General features: G+C 41.7%; 1 protein-coding gene across 20 annotated transcripts in view; it reads right to left on the minus strand.

Annotated features, from left to right (window-relative positions):
* LOC147015283 (transducin-like enhancer protein 4) overlaps positions 1-20219 on the minus strand; it is a 114098-nt gene that overhangs the window by 16117 nt on the left and 77762 nt on the right. For all 20 annotated transcript variants that reach the window (XM_085849878.1, XM_085849887.1, XM_085849885.1 and 17 more), the window contains 3 exons: positions 12268-12415; positions 12009-12159; positions 299-375 (listed from right to left, as the gene is read on the minus strand). In XM_085849878.1, the coding sequence (XP_085706004.1) occupies positions 299-375; positions 12009-12159; positions 12268-12415 (376 nt within the window). The remainder of the gene's footprint in view (positions 1-298; positions 376-12008; positions 12160-12267; positions 12416-20219) is intronic.

Consider the following 20219-nt stretch of genomic DNA (forward strand, 5'->3'; position numbering starts at 1 on the left):
CCAAGAAACATTGTGCTTGCGTGACTGCTCGCATCCACATCACATTTATAGTCACACATAATAAGTATGACAGGAAAAAAAAAAGATACACTGCTCGTTTATATTTCTGCCCTCAATGAAGAAGTAGTCTCAGGAAAAGAGGAAAAAAATATCCACAAGCAAGTGCAAACAGGAGAGCCAGCTTTGTCACCTTTAAAAGATGATTTTCTCTAAGATGTAGCAGCAAATGCTGGTGCATTCATACAGGTATGGACACACAGGCACAAACATGAGCAAGGACAGGCATACGCATAGTCACCTGGAAGATGCTTGCACCGTATGGTGTCCGCCAAGCATTCAACAAGTTGTCCTTCCCCGTGCTGACAAACCACTTGCCTGCAAAGACAAAACCACCAACATCCATGTGATTAAAAACTGTACTGATAATACAAGTCCCTTATAAGGAACTTCAACGCAGGAGGTCATTAGGCCCATCTAGCCTGCACTATGGAAGCTTGTCTGTCTGTGCTCCTTCCTTTTTAAATGCTGAATGTCAAGCAAGAAAGGAAGCAGCACGTACCATTTTTATGGTCTTTGGTATGACTCAGCTGGGCTCAGGCTCGAACCGCCAACCTCCACCACACTCACCCCCTCCCCCCCTACTCACCTCGACTCAGAACGGATGCATTAAACCACTAAGGCCCAATACAGTGAAGACTCGAAACAAACACACACATGAGATGAATGACAAATGGTTTTCAGGCAGTGAGTAATCTGAAACTTAAAACCCCCCACCATTGTACCAAACTAACAATACAAAAGAAACTGCCCATTGGAATTATTTAAATGTGGATGGTTCAAAGTTGATTTGGATAAAAGTTAACATCAGCTTCTCCTTGCTTGTTGAAGTTCTAATGGCAAATACTTATTGGCAGTTCTTCGACGTCCCACGATTTCAATCTACACGATTTGTACGTTCTTAAGATAAGTCAAGGCCCAGTGCTTGTTTGCGTGCTTGTTTTTTTTTTTTTTTTTTTTTTTTCACGCTACTTCTCCTACAGTTCAGGCTCGATTACATCCAGACTTGTTCCATAGGATCAGCATGATGCCAATTAGCACACAAGGGTTTTTATCTTTGCAGGTGGTCTTGGTGGGGGGGGGGGGAGGGGGGTGGGGGTGGGAAGGACACAAATTCTCTATGTAAACGTGTATCGTGTAGCACCGCTCCAGGTGGGAGAGGGTATTTATTACAAGTTCCCATCCTTTCCAGTCAAGTATTCCTGTCCACACGCTTTCCAATGCAGTGAGATGTTTTAAATTAAACAGCGAGAGATATTTTGAATTGCACGTTTGAATAAGGATAATAAACACAAGCCCCTGGCCACTCCCATCTGGAGCGGGTGCTTCAAGTACAATAAAATGAACGTAGATCAGTACAAGTCAAATTGTAACAGACACATGGATAGCTTTGTCCTGGCTCATCTAATGACAATATGGCTTCTGGAAATGGTAAAAAAATTTTTTTAAAAAGTGCGAATTTTGGGAAAGCATTTGAAATGGATTATTAAAACAAAAACAGTCTTTTGAGAATTAAACAAATATTGAGGCCATTCAGCCAGGTAATCAGAAATTTCAAAAGAAAACTGGATATGTGAAATGACAAAGCGATGGCCAAGGGTAAGCCTCCCCCAACGCCCACAGTAAAATGATGGCGTATTATTTTCGGACCACCATCTGAGAGACATTCAACATTTATGGATAGAGCATAGATTAAGAGAATGTGGCCCCATGTACAATCTATCCATAAATCTCAACATCATGAAACTCAGAGAAGAATTATTGAAGTTATGATCAAAAGCATTTTTAGTTAATTAGGTCACAATCTGAGAAAGAAGCTCAAGGGCATGAAGCAAATGTCAGGTGAACAACTTCAATTCAGGAACACTATGATGCAAGAACATCTTAGAAGGCCAAGCATTGGCAAAATTGAGTGATGACAAAAGTGTTTTTTTTAATTGTTCTTATACCTTGTCGAGGCTTGTATGAGAGCAAGCACATAACACACAGCAAGGGGGGCATGAGATAGGAGGGGCGAGAGTGGGGAACAGAGACATTAGGAGATCTGTGGAAGGGAGAGGGATGGGGGCAAGGAACATGGGGTATACAAGATGGACATTACAGGGACTTTCAGGAAGGAAAACAGTTAATTTGAAGGAGGTGGGTTTGGGGTTGATTAACGGGGGTAGAAAAGATCGAGGATTTGGATGGGGGGCGATAAGAGGTGGTGGTGAACAGCTGTTTTGAAGGCCTGGAGGGAAAAATGGGATTGAACAGAGTGAGGGAGTTTATTCCAAAAGTGGAGAAAAAGAGGAATGAAAGAGTGAAGGTGAGCAGTGATTCGTGATTCATGAGCAGGAAAGGGTACCAGACCATGTCAAAAGCACGCGATATGTCTAGGGATATGGCTCTGATTTTATATCCGTTATTGAGGACCTCCATCCATTGTTGGGAGAGCAGAAGCAGCATATCCAGGGTAGAGTGGCCTGATCTGAAACCAAATTGATGATCGGAAATCAAGCCATTGGAGAAGAGGAAGGATTTAATGTCTGAAGCGATGATGGATTTCATAACCTTGCTGATGATTGGGAGAAGGCTGATTGGTCTGTAGTTGCAGGGATCTGTTTTTGTACCTTTATTATGCAGGGCAGTAATGTTTGCTGATTTCCAAGCAGATGGCAGATGACCTTGAGCAAATGAGAGGGTGAATAGAACAGAGAGAGGGTGAGGAAGAGCAGAGGAGCAGCAGGTTTTTAGAAGACGTGGGCTGATGCGGTCAGGACCGGTTGCAGAATCTGAGTCGAGGTTTGACAGCAAGCTCTCCACCTTGTCAGGAGAAAAGGACACAGAGTCCAGGGACAGTTGGGTGCGACTGGGTAAGGTGGTGCAGAAAGCGATAGGTTTTGGACACAAGATTTCGATGCAAACACCGAGTTTAGACATTTAGCCGAGATTACCCTCAGTTGGGTTTGCTTTCCATGAGGCAAAGGCAAGTTGTTTCAGGACAACTGCCTCACCACAAGCTTCAGTGAACCATGGGCGGGAGAAAGGGTAGGACAACCGAAGACGAGAGGGGATAAATCTGTGCATGAGAGAGAGCACATGTCTTTGAAAGAATTCCCAGGATGAGTTGATGTTGGAGAAAGTAGGGATGGGAGACCAGTCTAGAAGTTTGATGGCTGCTTGGAGACCCTTCTGGTCGGCTTGAGTGAAATCCCAGACTCGACGGCGCTGAGGTGCTCTCTGATAACAGCCAGAGATGTGTTGGCTTAATGTTTAGAGTGGTGGGCTTGGGATCCCAGGATCCTGAGTTCAAATCCCAATCGCTGTTGAATTAGTACCAGGTGGGGTTGACTCTGCCTGTCATCCTTCCGAGGTCGGCGAAATGAGTGCTCGCTTGCTGGTATCCTGTGTCGGAGTGGTGACCCGTCCAGGATTGTGCCCAATAGCCAAGGAGACTGCTTAAGCAGCACCAACGCTCTGAACAGAGTATGGTCCCGACGGATGGATTTGACCTTGACTTTAAACCCGGAGGGATATGATGTAAATTCAGCGTAAATGCAACTTGCACTCAAAGCTTTCTTGAGAGGGCAAATTCATTCCGATCGGACAAAATTAGTCGCGTTTTGGAGAAAAATGTTAAACTATCTGTAATTAGGTCATGATCTGAAAATTATGTCAAGGTCTAAAAAAAACTGTCAACCCTGCATACTTTTTATTCCCATTATTGATGCAAAATTTCATTCCAAATGTCCCAAGTGAATCTGAGATACAGCTCGGATAATGGCAGAGAGAAGGAAATAAAAATAACCCTAAATGGTGGTTTAGTACTCCAAGGGATCTAAGAAATTGTGGTACCATGAAAAATTGGGGGCACTAATTGTAGAAACAAGCCCTCCAAAAGGTCTAAGCCTCCCTCCATCCTATAGGAGTATAGGGGGAGGCTTAATAAACAAGAAGTACAACTCATCTTGAAATTTTACATTGCTCAAAACTGAGATCATATCAGGCCACTTTGTATTATTCGAACCAGGTGATAATTTCACTGGATTATACCATTGCCATTCACGATCAGATACGCATTTCCAAATGGACTCAAACGCTGTTATGACAGAATGAAGAACTAGTCTTACTCGTGAAGATTAGTGTTGATCTACATTGGCTGACAGGTAGAGTAAATGCATACAATCAACAGACCGTTGATTGAGGTATGCTAACCATGGGAAGCAAGACGAAGATTATGTTTCAGACGTTAACCCTTCATCAAAGCAAAAAGAGCGAAAGGTTAAATTCCGAAATGTCAGCTTCTCTTGCTTTCACAGTGGTTCGCATACCTCAATCAACGCTCTGAGCCAATTCCATCCATTGTTCACTGCTATGACAGCCAATCAAGTGGCAATCTTTATTCTTTTGTGCAGTTTAATGCATTTTCCAATCCAGAGTGTTTTACAAACACCAAAAGCTGATGTGGAATAAAGACAAACTGTAATTTGCACATGTTATACGAGAAACAGCCAAATAGGTTTGAAGACTGTTTTTGAAAAGCAACACGAGAAAGCATCTCAAAATGCACAGCCTGTCCGTACCCACTTTGTACTCAAACTATACTTGACGAAATTGAGTTTTAAAAAACAAATTGTACATTTTATTTACTTGTGTTCTCCATATTTTCATAACTAGTACGTGCCTGTAAAAAAAAAAAAAACAAATAAAAATAATTCAAACCGCGAGCAAGAAACAACAACCACACAGGCCGTTTCTTTGCTCTCGCGTGCCCGTACGTGCGTGGCCTGGAAGTTCGCATATCGCAGTTACGATTATTCGCAATTTAGTTTTAATGGCCAATTATTCAATTAGCGCCAACATATTTTGCCTTTTCGCAATGTCGTCGCAAGGAAAAACAAAAAGAGAAGAGAAGAGAGAAAAAAAATTTTACTTCCTGGTTCGGAGCATACCAGCTCACTCTGATGTTACCGAAATTTATGCACAGTCTAATATGAAAACGATCATAACTTGGGGCATTGTGTTTATCTATAAATGCGCATAACAAATCGAGAAATTATTAGAATACACGAAGTCATCACTCTCCGGAAGCCCGTACGTTGTAACCCGTAATGAGGAGCGCGGCTGGGGTTCCCTTCCCCCATCGGCCACGCCCACGCAACAACGTGTCTTGTCATTGGTTGGTAAATAAATTAAATGGCCATAACTTGGGAGGCACTTGTCCGATTAATATCAAACCTTGAACAGGCATCCTCAGGTCCCCAGCAATATACCCGGCAAGTTTCAATTAGATCGGACCAGTGGTAGTCGAAAAACAGCGGACACACACACACACACACACACACACACACACACACACACACACACACACACACACACACACACACACACACACACAGCTGGAATTATAGATAGATAAAGGTTCGTTGAAGATGTGATGACAAAAATTCAAAGAGTAAAAATGTTATGGCCTGGACAGATACACTGAATTGCAGTGTGTGTGTGTGTGTGTGTGTGTGTGTGTGTGTGTGTGTGTGTGTGTGTGTGTGTGTGTGTGTGTGTGTGTGTGTGTGTGTGTGTGTGTGTGCGCGCGCGCGTCTTCGCCATAACTCCAAAACTATTAAACCGAGCAGCTTGAAACTTTGCATGCATACTAAGGGAACTACAAGGGAGTGCATGAGTAAAAATTGGGTGTTTGGGTTAATTAAAACACCCCTTATGAAGATAATTAATGGCCTTATTTAATTATCCTTCAGCAAGGCTCATCCTTGGTTAGCCTCCTGCTCTCCCTTGCTCGGGTCTCAATTTGCCATTTTATTATTTTAGTAAATACATTTGGATGTTTTTTTAATGCCATGAACAAACCAAGGTACATCACGGGTGATAAAGGTTGCGGTCAAGCTTCTTCGAAATTGTGTGTGTCATTTCAGAAGAGAAAGCAAACGCATATTTTGAGGGGCACCCCCCCCTTTAGAACCCCTTCGACCCCAATTTTTTTTTGATGTCATGAACAAACTAGAGGGGGAGCACTCGGTAGATTGCAAAACCTCCGCCGCCAATACTGCTGGGTCACTTAAGTGAACCTGATATCCTATTCATTGTAGGTCAAAACGGATCAGACTCTACTGAACCACGATTGAATAAACTAAACTAGATCGACGCGCATGTAGAAATGCCCAAAAAAAAAAAATCGAAATTTTTTTGAAAAAAAAGGTGCAAAATTTCTTAGTTTTTTTTTTCTCTAACAATTTTCTTTTGGGTTGGAAATCACTTAAAACATGTAGAAATGCAAAAAAAAAAAAAAAAAAAAATCAAATATTTTTCAAATAAAATCGATATTTTTTTGAAAAAAAGTTGCAAAATTTTTAAAGTTTTTTTTTTTTTTCTCTAACAAATTTTTTTTTTTGGTTGGAAATCACTTAAAACATGTAGAAATGCAAAAACAAAAATTCAAATATTTTTTCAAATTGGCCGCAAGTTGCAAGGCCATAATTGAATCGCAAGTTGCAGCCTAATTGAATAATTAATACTAAATAGCAGCCAAATTGGACTTTGGATCAAGTCCAAAATCTAATGGCTTGATCCTTGGACCATACCTAATCCCCCCACCAAGTTTCATCGAAATCCGTCCAGGAGTTTTTTTCCGTAATACTGTTCACAAACAAACAAACAAACAAACAAACAAACAAAGAGACAGAAAGGGGTGAAAACAGTAACCTCCGTCCATCTTTGATGGCGGAGGTTAACTATGGTACATCACGGGTATGAAGGTTGTCGTGAAGTTTCATCAGAACTGTGTGTGTCGTTTGAGAAGAAAGCAAATACCTCTTTGGGGAGGTAACCCACACCCCCCCACCACTTCCCCCATAAACTCCCTCCTGGAGACTCCTTCAGACCCCGATTTGAGTAGCTTTCACCAAAAAACGACGTTACATTTATATTGACGTTTCAGGGAGCAGTTCACAAACATTATTCTTTAAAACAGCTGTGTCTGGCGGGAGGAAAAAAATATTGGCTCGGTAACTTAGAAAATATGTTAATACGGCAAATGGCTCAGAAATCGGGCGTTATCAAATATATTTTGCTTTGACACAAAGAGAAACCATATAACCTTTGTAAAACAAATCAGATAACCAAATGCTTTTGAAACATTCACGAGGACAAAGGAAAACCTGATGGAACTTCCATAAGATACAGGATGAAACTTTGTCAGCATGGCACTTGTAACAGACATGGCATGTCCACACACCTGCGGAGAGTCCGTACCCAAATCTACCCATATGTACCACGTCCATGTGTGCTGTACATGTACCTCTACCTTGTTGTAACTGTCGACTGCACATCCCGAATGGGACACCAACTGAACTGTACAACTCGGTAGGTGGCTTAAGCACTCCAACGAAACGCCTGGCTTGGCAACTGATTACCAATTGTCGTTGATACAACAATGCACCCGGAAACGCCTGTGCAATGTTCATATTGGACAAATCAACACTTTTTGGGGGGGTCAGAACTGTTGATACTTTCATATCTGGAGCTTACAGTTTGTAATTCTGGTTAATTTAAGAGATTCTCTATTATTCATATGCGCAAATGAAATAAAGCTATGAACGCTGGCGTCTCCAGGTGTTTATAAGTATCGCAATATACCAAGCAATTCGTAGCTATGATGACCAAGCATTCGATAATTAATATGAGTGAGGAAAAAAACTGAATCGTTAAGAAATTGTTGCGGCCTGTTCTAAGTCAAGGCATGGTTGACCAGGCCAAAAAACATGGCGGCTTCAGACCCCAGCGAGGTTACCCAGGAAATGCCTTAAAACCCCAGACAGCGAGATGGCCGAGGATCGCTTTATCAAGGATATAATTAAATCAGGCCGTTAATTATCTTCAAAATGGGTGTTTTAATTAACCCAAACAACCAATTTTCACTCTTGCACTTTCTTGGAGTTATCTTAGTATGCATGCAAAGTTTCAGGCTGTGAGGTTTTATGGTTTTGGAGTTGTGGAGGAGACACACACTGCCTTTTGTTATATATGTACTGTGTATAAATTGTTGCGGTTCTGGAAACCGCATCCCTCCAACACCAATAGCAGCCAACATGCAGTGGTCCGCAGTCAGTTATTTCATTAATGTGCGTTCAGATAGTCCCTTCCTTCTTGTCTAGTGGGTGGAACGGGACAGTGTGTTGTGTAAACTTCATAGCTTGGTCTGATTAAATCTCTGCACTCATTCCTATTCATTTTTCTACTCTTATTCCTGAGGTAAATCCCAGCCACGTGCGTTCTTTGCTGTGAGATGGGTCCTCAGCAAAGGCCAAGCAGGCATTACGCCGGACGCCCCTCTGCAGAAATCACAGCCTGTCAAACGCACGTGCAGCGATAATTTCCAAACACGCACTGAGGACATGGAAGAAACTGCACCCTAATTGCTGGCAACATGCAAAGTGCACATGGCCATGCCCTTTCCAACACATTTCCAAATCTCCATCTAATAATTATATCCAATCCTTTCTCTCAATTCCCTCACACAGATCAGGGCTGGCACCGTGCACCCCACCGCCTCTAATAACAGCGAACACTATGCTCGATGGCGGGTGGACCTGCACTCTGTACAATGGCAGATTCACGTGCAGCCCGTGATCCTTTATAATCATACAGAACGGGACACAAATAACACATGTCTTTGGTCGGGTCTGCGCATGGGATTGCAATGACGTCTTACCGTAGGTCTTCGCTCACGATGACGGTCATAAATGTCTCCTGCGGATGGCAGACATCCTCCCGCACCTCCGCCTCGATGGAGCTGTTACCAGGCACAGGCATATTGTGCGGCCGGATCGCTTGAGCCACTTGGTGCACCACGGAGCAGGCACATTGACGAGCGCCAACCGCGGGTCGCCAGGGCATGGCACGGGGTTCGGTGCAGGGCAATTCGTGTCACGGTGCTCGGAGCAAGACGATTCCGCTGCTTGGAACCATCTGGCCGGAAATAAAGTGAAGCCACTTCCGGTCATGGCGGCCGGCCCGCCGTGTGCTGGTTTGGGCCCAATCAGAGCGCCCGATTCGGATGACGACATATCGCTTCAGGTCGTCACCCCCACCCACACCACGGGATCTCTAAAAGGACGGGTCACGGAGCCGCAACTTGTCGTTGTTCCTGGTGTGTCGTTACTGCTCGTCGTTCCTGCCAGCTCGTTCTGTCTGGCTTGGGATCGACAACCTACCCATTTGCCTGCTGGCTCCACCCTTCTTTACCAATTTGCCTGCTGACTCCGCCTTCTTCACCACCTTGCCACCCTTCTCCGCCCACTTGCTACGGACTCCATCCAAGTCCCTCCCTTCACACCGATGGTCGCGTCTCATTCTCTGAACCGATGCGAGCTGCACGAAGCAAGAGATGACGCGCCAGCTGTCAGGGAGGTATCGCCCAGCGGAGCATCCCCCAAAAACGTATTGGTGGCATGGTCGGTCAATCGCGCAAGGTATTGAAAGACCGTTAGCCTCATCTCCTCTCCTTTTTCTCTTCATTAACTCCTCTTCATCGGGGTGTGTGTGTGTGTGTGTGTGTGTGTGTGTGTGTGTGTGTGTGTGTGTGTGTGTGTGTGTGTGTGTGTGTGTGTGTGTGTGTGTGTGTCCTGGCGCCTGTCCTCGCTTAAGTTGAGATTTTACAAGAATCATATTGGGATAACTCTGCTCTGTGTTTGCTTTTTAAAGTTGCTTATATATTGCCGCACCTCTCACAATTCTTCCTATTCCTGCAACAGACAACAATAAACAACATTCACTGTGCCACATACCTTTCCTCAACTGCCTGTTAATAAATCCTTGTCAATATGTTCGCAGCTCGTTTTTGTCTTTTCTTTCATTAATCCAGCATGGTCCGTATCCTAACTTAGACGGGACTTTATTCCCAATGATCCGTTCCTTCAGCCGGTACGTCCTTGGCAGTGTCGCTCGGCTGCATCTGATCTGGTAAAGTGATCCGGTTCGGACAAGGCATACCGAGGGTGTGGCCCCCCGGTCATTAGGTCACGTGATTAATTAGGTAACCCGATTAACCAAAAGACAGAAGGACCCTAGGTCACGTGGTTGAGTTATTGGCGTTCACGGTCGGTTAGCGACTGCCACGTCATGGAATTATCAGTGTGCGACGGCCTGCAATTCCGGGGAGTCTGGTGGGAACCCGAGATAGCTTCTCCCGCTGGTGGTCTTCTCAACCGACCCCCTGGCCGGCAGAAATATATATATATATATATATATATATATATATATATATATATATATATACATATATACATGTGTATGTTACTTATAATTATAATACTTATAATAATTACTTATAATAATTAATCAATTGTTGTATCTGGATGCGCTCCATCATTCTCCTTGCTTGCACCACTGAAATTGTTGTCGTCCTCTTAGACATCTAGTGTAACGTTTGTGGAGTTTTGCAGTGGTAAAGTGACTTTCAGGCATATATATGTATATATATATATATATATATATATATATATATATATATATATATATATATATATATATATATATATATATATATATATATATATATATATATATATATATATATATATATATATATATATATATATATATATATATATATATAGATATCGGGCGTAGTGGCATGCGCCTGTAATCCGGCAACTCGTAATCCTGTACGCACGTATCTGGACGGCGGTCATGTCTGGACATATCTGGACGATGGTCATGTCCAGACGGTGATCATCTCCAGAGGTATCCAGAGAGTGGTCATATCCAGAGGTATCCGGACAGTAGTCATCTCCGGAGGTATCTGAACGGTGGTCATCTCCGGAGGTATCCGGATGGTGGTCATGTCCGGACAGTGGTTTTCTCCATCTGTGTCTGGACGGTAGTTATGTCCAGACGGACCCTCCCCTCACGCTGCCTTCCCTTCCCCTCATGCTCCATTTCTTTCCCCTCCCCTCACGCTGCCTTCCCTTCCCCTCACATTGCCTTCCCTTCCCCTCCCCTCATATTGCCTTCCCTTACATCACCCCCCCTTTCCTCGCTCTCTCTCCCCCACCCCTATCCCTTTCCTCCATCTTTCCCCCCCCCCCGCTCTCCCTTCCCCCATCTTTTTCTCCCCCCCCCCATCCCTTTCATGTTCCCATCAGTGAAGCGACAGGTGGTATTTGTTAGTGGTAAATAAATAAACACGGAAGTGATTGAAAAAAAACAAAACATGTTTCATCTCGCATTTGACACACTGTGGTGGGACCAATAAGGGCCATTTATAGTTACTAAGACTTTGCCCTTTCACATTTTAACCTAATTTTTAATTATCCTCAACATGTTCCCATAATAAAGGGTTGTTGAAAATTTGATTACAAAAGCTCAAATGGTAAAAAATAGCTATGGCCTGGAGAGATGGACTGACAGACAAAAGCGATTGAAAAACCCCGTCTCCTGCTACGTGGGGGTACGGGCTAGTAAAAAGACACCCGCTACGCTACCTGCTGCCATCGCTAGCCGATACTAACTGTTTCACACAGACACGAGTCAATTTTTCATTGCCACTTGCCAGAAATATATTGCCGATACGTCATGGCCTCTGTTATGAAATGTACCAAACACACATTTGGACAGCGAGGTGGGGGTAAGGGTCTTAATACCATCACAGTGAAGACAAAGCCAAAGAAGTGACCTTAACATCTCGGTAGTGACAAATGTTCTCATGACTAATGATCTTTGCATATTACTCTCATCAGGGAAATTTCATAATATTTAGTGCAAGGATGTTTACACAGCACTGAACCATTTCTTCCCAAATTTGCAAAATGGATCGGTAAAATTGACCACTTTAAAACATTCAGGATACTTTATATTCCGAGTAATAAGAAAAGAAGGGATTAGCGGCCTGACTTGGGACCACCTGTCCTTTTTTAGTGGGGGAGTGTGTATGCGGTGAAGCAGGAAGAACACACCACAGTGAGCAAACTTGAGCGACAGGACGCAGCTGTCATGCAGATGTAGCTGGTACTTGTCAGGTTTTGTGCAGTGCAGCACCTCCACGTTACTGCTCTCCATGCCAACAGCCAGCCACTCACCCGTTGGACAATATCCCAGGGAAAAGATCTGGATATAAGACACGGCTCGATGTCAGGTAAGGCTTGTCTGAACACATGGCAGGCAGGCTTCATACCCTAATGGACAGCAAGCCTCAGTTGCTATGGCCCAGCTTACCTGTGAGGTAAAGTCATGCTGCTGAAGCTGTCGGCCCTCTCGCAAGTCCCACGAGCGTACTGTGTTATCCAGGCCTCCTGTCCACAGTTTCACACCGTCGTGCGAGATGTCAATGCAACTTGCACCATCTGTGTGACCTTGGAACTGTCTGTGGAACAAAACAGAAAATGTGCAAACAAGGGCTCTCAGATGGCAGCATCATTGTGCACCAACAATCCTCAGCTTCACAAAATGCTGGCAACTCTTTAGGCTTCACACAAGCAATTCAATCTGAATAATGATAGGTTAAGAAGGAACAAGTTTGGTGAAAATTATTTCAAAATTCCGACATAAACATATGGTTGCTGTAATCCAGTTCATCAACATTGTGCACCCCCTCCCCTACCAAATGCACGCAAATCCCCAAGTTCCATTAAAAAAAAAAATTCTGTACCAGCACAAAAATCTCAAAAGTAATTGATAAAACCATCTTAGTTTCAGCAGCACAGACTGACAAACTCAAGCAGATTCTGTACAATGACTAATTGTATTGGTGCTGAGAATGTAAGGATACGAGTCGTTTTTATGGTATATTTTGAGGGTAGTGGGGAAGGGCATGATTTGTGGTTGCTTATTCAGCTATCTGCATCTCATCTCCACTCTTCAGGCCTTTGTGTAAATTTCAAGTTTAAACTCTCGACAAGTGAACAATCACTAATGGAGAAAATAATAAAGCAACAAAATTTATTTTATATCATCGTGGCCTAGATCAAGTTGAGAGGAACTGGAAATCGAATCACTGCATCGTAAAACTGAACACAATGTTCTTTAGCTTCACAATTTCTGACAAGGAAGATAGGGTGTGGACATGATGCAAGAGTGCAAACAAGACTTCAACAAATGTTCAAAAATAATCAATGGCAAAAATGTTAACATTATTCGAGTCAGGGTTAAGTTAATTTCATGCTGGCAGGATAGCCTGGAGGTAAGCACACTTGCACGCTTCAGAGCTGTGTCACCTGGGTTTGAATCTCAATGCACTATAAACTGCCACCCTTGTGTTTCGCAGATAGGGAGGGGCGTGCGTGCGTGCGTGTGTGCGTGCGTTGGCTCTTGGTAGGACATTAAGCCGAAGGACCTGTCTGCCAGCATTGTTTGTGTACAGATGATAAATAAATCCCAGCATATTATGCGAAGCATAGGCGAGTTATCGCCAGCACCCCACACAAATTACAAACTCCTGCCACCCTTCAGTCAAGTATGCTGTTTCTCAGTCGTGAACTGTTGAAGACTGCTTGTAAGCATCAAATGTAAATCAACAAATTTCCTCATAATCACGGTGGGAGCAACCATGTCTTGCCGATGTGGGTCTATGATTGGTTATAAGAAAAGCAAAATTTCGATTTTTTTTTTCAATAAATGTAAGCAATGAAAGCTTTTGCAATCAGAAAACCAAAAAGGCAACATGTCATTGCCTACTCAGAAATTTAATAAGCCTTTATACTGCTTGTTACTTGGCGAAAATTTATTTTGCCAAGTTTGTTCGTCTATAGCGTTTGTCTGTCTTCCTGTCACATGATTTTTGGCCACAATTTTCAAGCAATTGAGCTGAAAGTTTTTGTGTATGTAGTTGACTGGCCAAGGGGAGCAACGCTTAATTTTGGTGAAGATCTGAATCCAGAATTTCTCTAAGTGATTCTTCACTATTGAGAGATAGGGACGAAAATGGTTACGGATGGATTCGGACGAAACTTGGTGGACAGGAGGTTGGGTGTGTGACAAGGAGGAAAAATTCAATTTTGGTGAAGATCCAAATCTGAGAATTTTAAAAGTGATTCTTCACCATTGAGAGATCTGGCCAAAAACTATGTGTAGCATATCTCTAAAAGTTGTGGACGACTTGTGACAAAACGAGGTGGAAGAGTTGGTTAGGTGACAAGAACAAGCTGATTCGATTTTGGTTAAGATCTGGATTCAGGTCCGACCTATCAGTGGGATACAAAATTTAAACTGTTCTACCTGGCAGAGGTATACACTCTACCGAGTGCCGTTCTGTTTCGCCAAGTGTCACTCTATGAGTGATTTTTCATTTGTTTGTTGGTGGGCTTTAAAAAAAATTATTATTGAAACAAGGATGTAAATTGAAAAATATGATGATGATCAGATCTATTAATTCTCTATTTTTGAAATGCAATTTCCTCATTTATATTGGGGAATAAATGATAAATCAATAGGGGTACTGTACTCAGAGTATTATACAACAATTTATTGAGGCCTCATCTATAATAATGTGTACAGTTATGGTCACCACATATCAGGAAGGATGTCGCTGCAATAGAGAGAGTTCAGCATAGAGCACCAAGATTTATTTCAGGCCTAGCTAGACTCAGCTATGAGGAGCAGCTGAAAGAGACAGGACGTTAGACATTATACGAATGTGCTGCTGGTATATGTTCATTCCTTACCTGACAACCATCAACTCCACCTCTCCAAAAAAAAAAATACACCCTGGTGCTCTCCCTCTGCCTGCCCCACTGTACTCACCACGAGTCCTCACCCCCCCCACCCCCAAGAAAATGAAGTTAATAAGCCATTACATTGAATTGATATAGTGCTGATAAAGTGCATGCATGATAGGCCAAATGGCCTCCTCCTGTATCCATATTGCTTTTATTACACAATAATTTATGAAAAGTACTCAAAACATTTTTGATTCGGAAAATTTCCACATCTAAGAAAAGGAATTTTATACAGCTTCAGAACTCTATGAGGAAAGAATGTTGGAGATTTGAAGGTTGCGTGTCCTGACCATTTTTAGAAGTAATGGCAGCACTATTGTAATTTTGTGGTTTGTAACTCCAAGAAACAACAGATGCAGTAACTCTAAATTTCAGGAATCTAACATTTGTCCCTAAATTTACATAAATGTATGTTTTGTAAAACTAAAGTCTTTTAAAAAAAAATCAAAGATCAAGCTAATGGTCCAATCTTAAATTTCCAAAAAAAATCTGGTGGCACAGCGAGGCACCAAACTACTTTCTTTCCTCTTGTCCTACTGCCACCCCTCAAATCTCCCTTCTAACTCTGCTTCAACCCTCAGGTTTTTTTTTTGGCAAACATTCAATATACACCCCCAAACACTTGTTTAATCGATATATTCACCCACTATCCTTGATTTTGAAAAGTCAATAATCCACGCTGCCAATTGCACCATATTTACAGCATTATCCAAGACAACGGTTCTAAAAAAAGAAATAACCTGCAGCAACACGAAATAAAGAGTATTCGGGTGATCCACAGCATCTTCTAACAGCAGCTTTCTTTCCAAATTCTACTTTGTCTTTAATATGCTGATAAAGAATCCAAATCCACAGATTTTAATGCCAAAAAATTAGCTGAGTGGGAATGGAGAGCGTTTGTCCTTCATTTGTCAAGAACTTCATTTTATTATGATTGGCTATCATTTTAAAAGCTACATTCACATGCATTGGAGATAGAAAGCAAATTTTTTTTTTTCCAAAACCGACATTTAACTTCCAAACATGCAAGTACCTCTCCTGAAATAACACCTTCAAGGGGTAATAGGATAGAGATAGAGGTAAAGGAAGACACCACCTCAGATTTCTTTCCAAATTCTACTTCATTTTCAAAATACAGTTAAAAGTATTCGACAACTTTTGCATCTTTGCTGTGACAAAAACATCATACCTAATGAGTACGGTAGTCAGTTATTCACCAACTTGCTCAAACCCAGACTACCACTTCATAGGTAAACTATACTTCATCTCGCTTCCTGTTTGAGGACATAATCGAAGCTCTTTATTATTCTTCCACAAATTTTGTGCTGTTCACCTGAATGTTTTTTTTTTGCAGTTCAACATATCTCTCAGAAAACGATATGAAATATAATTGTTTAAATAAAACAGTTATACTTCACTTATACAGTTAGACACCACTCGATCACGCATTTACAGTAACGGACCACTCGATCATGCATTTACATTCTGGTGGACCACTTGATCAGCTGAAACACAATATAGATGTAATTGAAATGGATGGCAATAACAGGGTTCAGTTCCACATATTTTCATAAAATAATTTTCATTGGTGTTTTTGTAACATCATATAACCTGATATGAACAAGCATCAATGATGTTATTATTCATAAAATACAGTAATACCCCGATTTACGTCTTTCGAGATATTGTGCTGTATATCGTTTTTGGCCCCATATCTCAATGGTGAAGAATCACTTGAGAAATTATCGTATCTGGATCCCGTTCTTAACCAAAATCGAATCAATTAGTCCTTTTCACACACCCAATCTGTCCACAACTTTTTGAGATAACATGCAATATTGCTTTTAGTCCCATCTCTCAATGGTGAAGAATTACTTTAAAAAATAAATAATTCTCGTATAAAGATCTGGATTCAGATCTTAACCAAAATTGAACCAATTCTTCCATATGGCACTCCCAACCTGTCCACCAAGTTTTGTGTGAATCCGTCCATAAAAGGGTCTTCCAGCATGTAAAGGGTCTTACTGGTCTTTGTGGTCTAAAAAGTCCACAGAATCATAAAAAAAAAAATAATGTATGGTTTAATGAATATATATGGCTTCACTTAACACTTAATTGTCAATCTTTTCTTCAATAAATATCTTGAAACGAAGATATTAATGTTTCTTGGTGTCATTTTATGCTCGATTGGCCACGCCCACCCCCCCGCCCCCAAAATGGCCATCATACATCACGTTACCCGCCACGTCATCTCGACCTCGGGTTCATACATGTATGGTCTTACAGCACCTTCTACATAACGATTTTGACTATCGTCATAATCTGAGAATTATTGATAAGAAAATAATGTCAAATTCACTTTTTGATGAGTCTGAAGCGAGTAATGCACCCATTATCCAATGCGTGCTGAGAATTTTCCCTTGATCATGTCATGGCAGTTTTCTGGAAAATTTAGTGGTGTTACCCGCTGGGTTTGCTACTTTAAGGCCCGGTCACACCTTGCCGTTTTAGCCAGCGATGGCAACGTATTAAAATGTATGTAAAACGCTGGCTGACGTTGAACTTTTGATATATTTTTTTAAGATTCGGACGTATTCATAACGAGTTGGTCGTATGCATAACATATTAGTAATGGACACAGAATGTTTCGTTGTGTTATAGATAACTTATACCAACGAATGCTGAACCTGTTGTCGGCCTACACAACCGATGCCCAACGATAGTCTAACTTCGGCATAGCACGTTGCACGCATCACCGACGATGTCGTGACGTAGCCTATTAAAAGGGTGACGCACAACGATTCGAATCATAACTGCCATAGAAATGGAAGTGTCAACATCGCGGTCACACCTTGGCGATCTTGCCAGCGTATGCCGACCTAAGAAAAATGTGTCCAAAACGTTGGGGCACGTCAAATACGGTATGAGTAAGTTTGGTATATGTGAGTACAACGCTAAAGTACGCTATCATACGTCGTAGTAAGTAGAGTACGTCAAGAAATTTTAAACATGTTCAAAATTTTACGACGTACTCGGCGTATGACACACGTTCCGCATGCGATGGGGATAAGTTTTACACACGATATGTGGACGCTTACACACGTCCACAAACGCTACTTATAAGCTACTCATAAGTCGAAACACGTCGCGGTAATGTCTTTTTTACGCGAAACTTATTTCTAACTTATGTTTGACGTGCTTTGAACCAATTCTTTACGTAGTCCCAACACACATCGACGTATGTAGACGTATTCCAATGACGTCTTCCGGTCGACAAAAAAAAAATAAATGAACGTGTTTCTAGGTTACAACTGCCATATAAAGACGAGTTCCCAGCAGTTTTGGGAATTGGTATATAAAAATGCTGCTCATAAAAGGGAACCCAACAGTGTTTTCGAGTTCCTTTTTGAGTCGATGTCCATGTCGGCAGTATCAGTATCAGTATTAGTATTAGTATTAGTATTAGTAGTAGTTTGTTCATGTTGGCAGTAGTAGGTGAGTGTGAGGGGGAGGGTGTGGGTTATGATGGATCCTCCTTGCGTCCGCGTGTCCACGGGTAGGTTCATAGGCTGCCACTCAACGATTGAAATGGCTGCATCTCCACTATTGAAAGTAGACGCTTGCGCTCAACAATTGGATTTTTTTTACACCCAACGACTTTTAAACGGTACCACTCAGCCATTTTCATTGTTTACAATGAAAGATTTAAATTGCTGTCACTCGCCTTTGTTTTTTGACGCTGGCGCTTGGAAATTTTAATCGTTTCTATTGAACGTGCTAAATCGCTCAAACTCCACTATTGAAAGTAGACGCTTGCGCTCAACAATTGGATTTTTTTTTTTACACTCAACGACTTTTAAACGGTACCACTCAACTATTTTCATTGTTTACAATGAACGATTTAAATTGCTGTCACTCGCCTTTGTTTTTTGACGCTGGGGTTTTGAAATTTAAAGCGTTTCTTCTGAACGTGTTAAAACGCTCAAACTCGACTATTTTAAATAGACGCTGCCGATGGACAATTGGAATCATAGCCAAGCTAGACATCGAAGTGTGAACATCCTCGTCATGCTGAAGAAAAGTTTGAAGAATGCTGCAAATAAGTGTCCTGGCCGTGGCCGTGGACGCTGACGCAAGGACGATCCATTATACCGACGTCTTTCAGCCTATGAGTAACTTAAAAGTAATGTCTGTCGATGTGTGGCAACGATCGCGTAACGTGCCAACAACACGTTAATCATAGGTTAGAAATAAGTTTCGGGTACGCTAAACATTACCTCGGCGTGTCTCAACTTATGATTAACTTACAAGTAGCATGTGTTGACGTCTGTCAACGATCGCAGACCGTGCATACAACTTGTGGCCAGCGTAGCGGAATGTGTGAGTCATACGCCGGCATAAGTCGTGAAATTTCAAGCATGAAAAAATTTGAGGACAACTGAAAAGTACAACGTTTAAAGCCAGCGTACAACGACGTATAGCAGTGTTTTTCAGCGTGCTCTCAATGTTATCAAAACTTACCCATAACGTATTCAACGTGTGCCAGCGTTTTAGAAAAAATATTCAAAAATCGGCATACGTTGGCTAAAACGTCAAGGTGTGACCGGGCCTTTAACTGTAACACCTCAAAATTAGAATTAAAAAACATGTTCAGTTCTTTGTTTATTACTTAAAAATCAATACATCAAAAAATATATTTATTTATTTCTGATTCTGTGGACCTTTCTTTAAGGGTCTTTGGGGTCTAAAGGGTTATATGAAGGGTCTTTTGGGTCTTAAGGGTTATGTCTTTAGCGAAGAGTAATTGAGTTATCACCAGCACCATAAACAAATTCCAAATTTTTGCCTAAACTGTGGGTACAAAGCAAGTGCTCTGGACTTAACATAAGTAATATATGTTCCCTTACAAGGAACTTTAATGTAGGAGGAGATTATTAGGCTCATTAAAACATGTGCGAGTATTGCTAACATATGGTTGTTTGTCCATGCTCTATCGTTTTAAAATGCTGAGCATCAAGCACCATTTTAAAAAGTCTTTGGGTATGACTGAGGTGGGATTCAAACCACTGACCAGGACTCAGACTGGACTTTCTAACAATTACGCCACCGAGTCTTCTTGGATATTCCACGACACCAGGTTACACTGCTTGCTATTCAGAGTGTGGTTGTTGTCTGAGCAGAAGCTTTTACGCTATAAACAAATTCACCTAAGTTGTTCAGATGTCAGATTTGAATGACTGTTACTAGAAACAACAACCATAGATGATTGTTCTGATGCAGAAGCACTGGACACAACAGTCGGTTTTTAAAATGTTTCCTTATTAAAATGATAAAATATACCCAATTTAAATTTACAAAGGATTCCACCAATATAGAAGAAGACTTTTCATTTCAATTAATTAAACTTCAAATTGCCGAATTAAATTTAAATGTTGCAATTCAAAATTAAATTTA

This window comes from Eptatretus burgeri, chromosome 12 (assembly GCF_056783735.1).
Source record: "Eptatretus burgeri isolate ZD-2024b chromosome 12, Ebu_testis_v1, whole genome shotgun sequence".
NCBI lineage: Eukaryota > Metazoa > Chordata > Myxini > Myxiniformes > Myxinidae > Eptatretus > Eptatretus burgeri.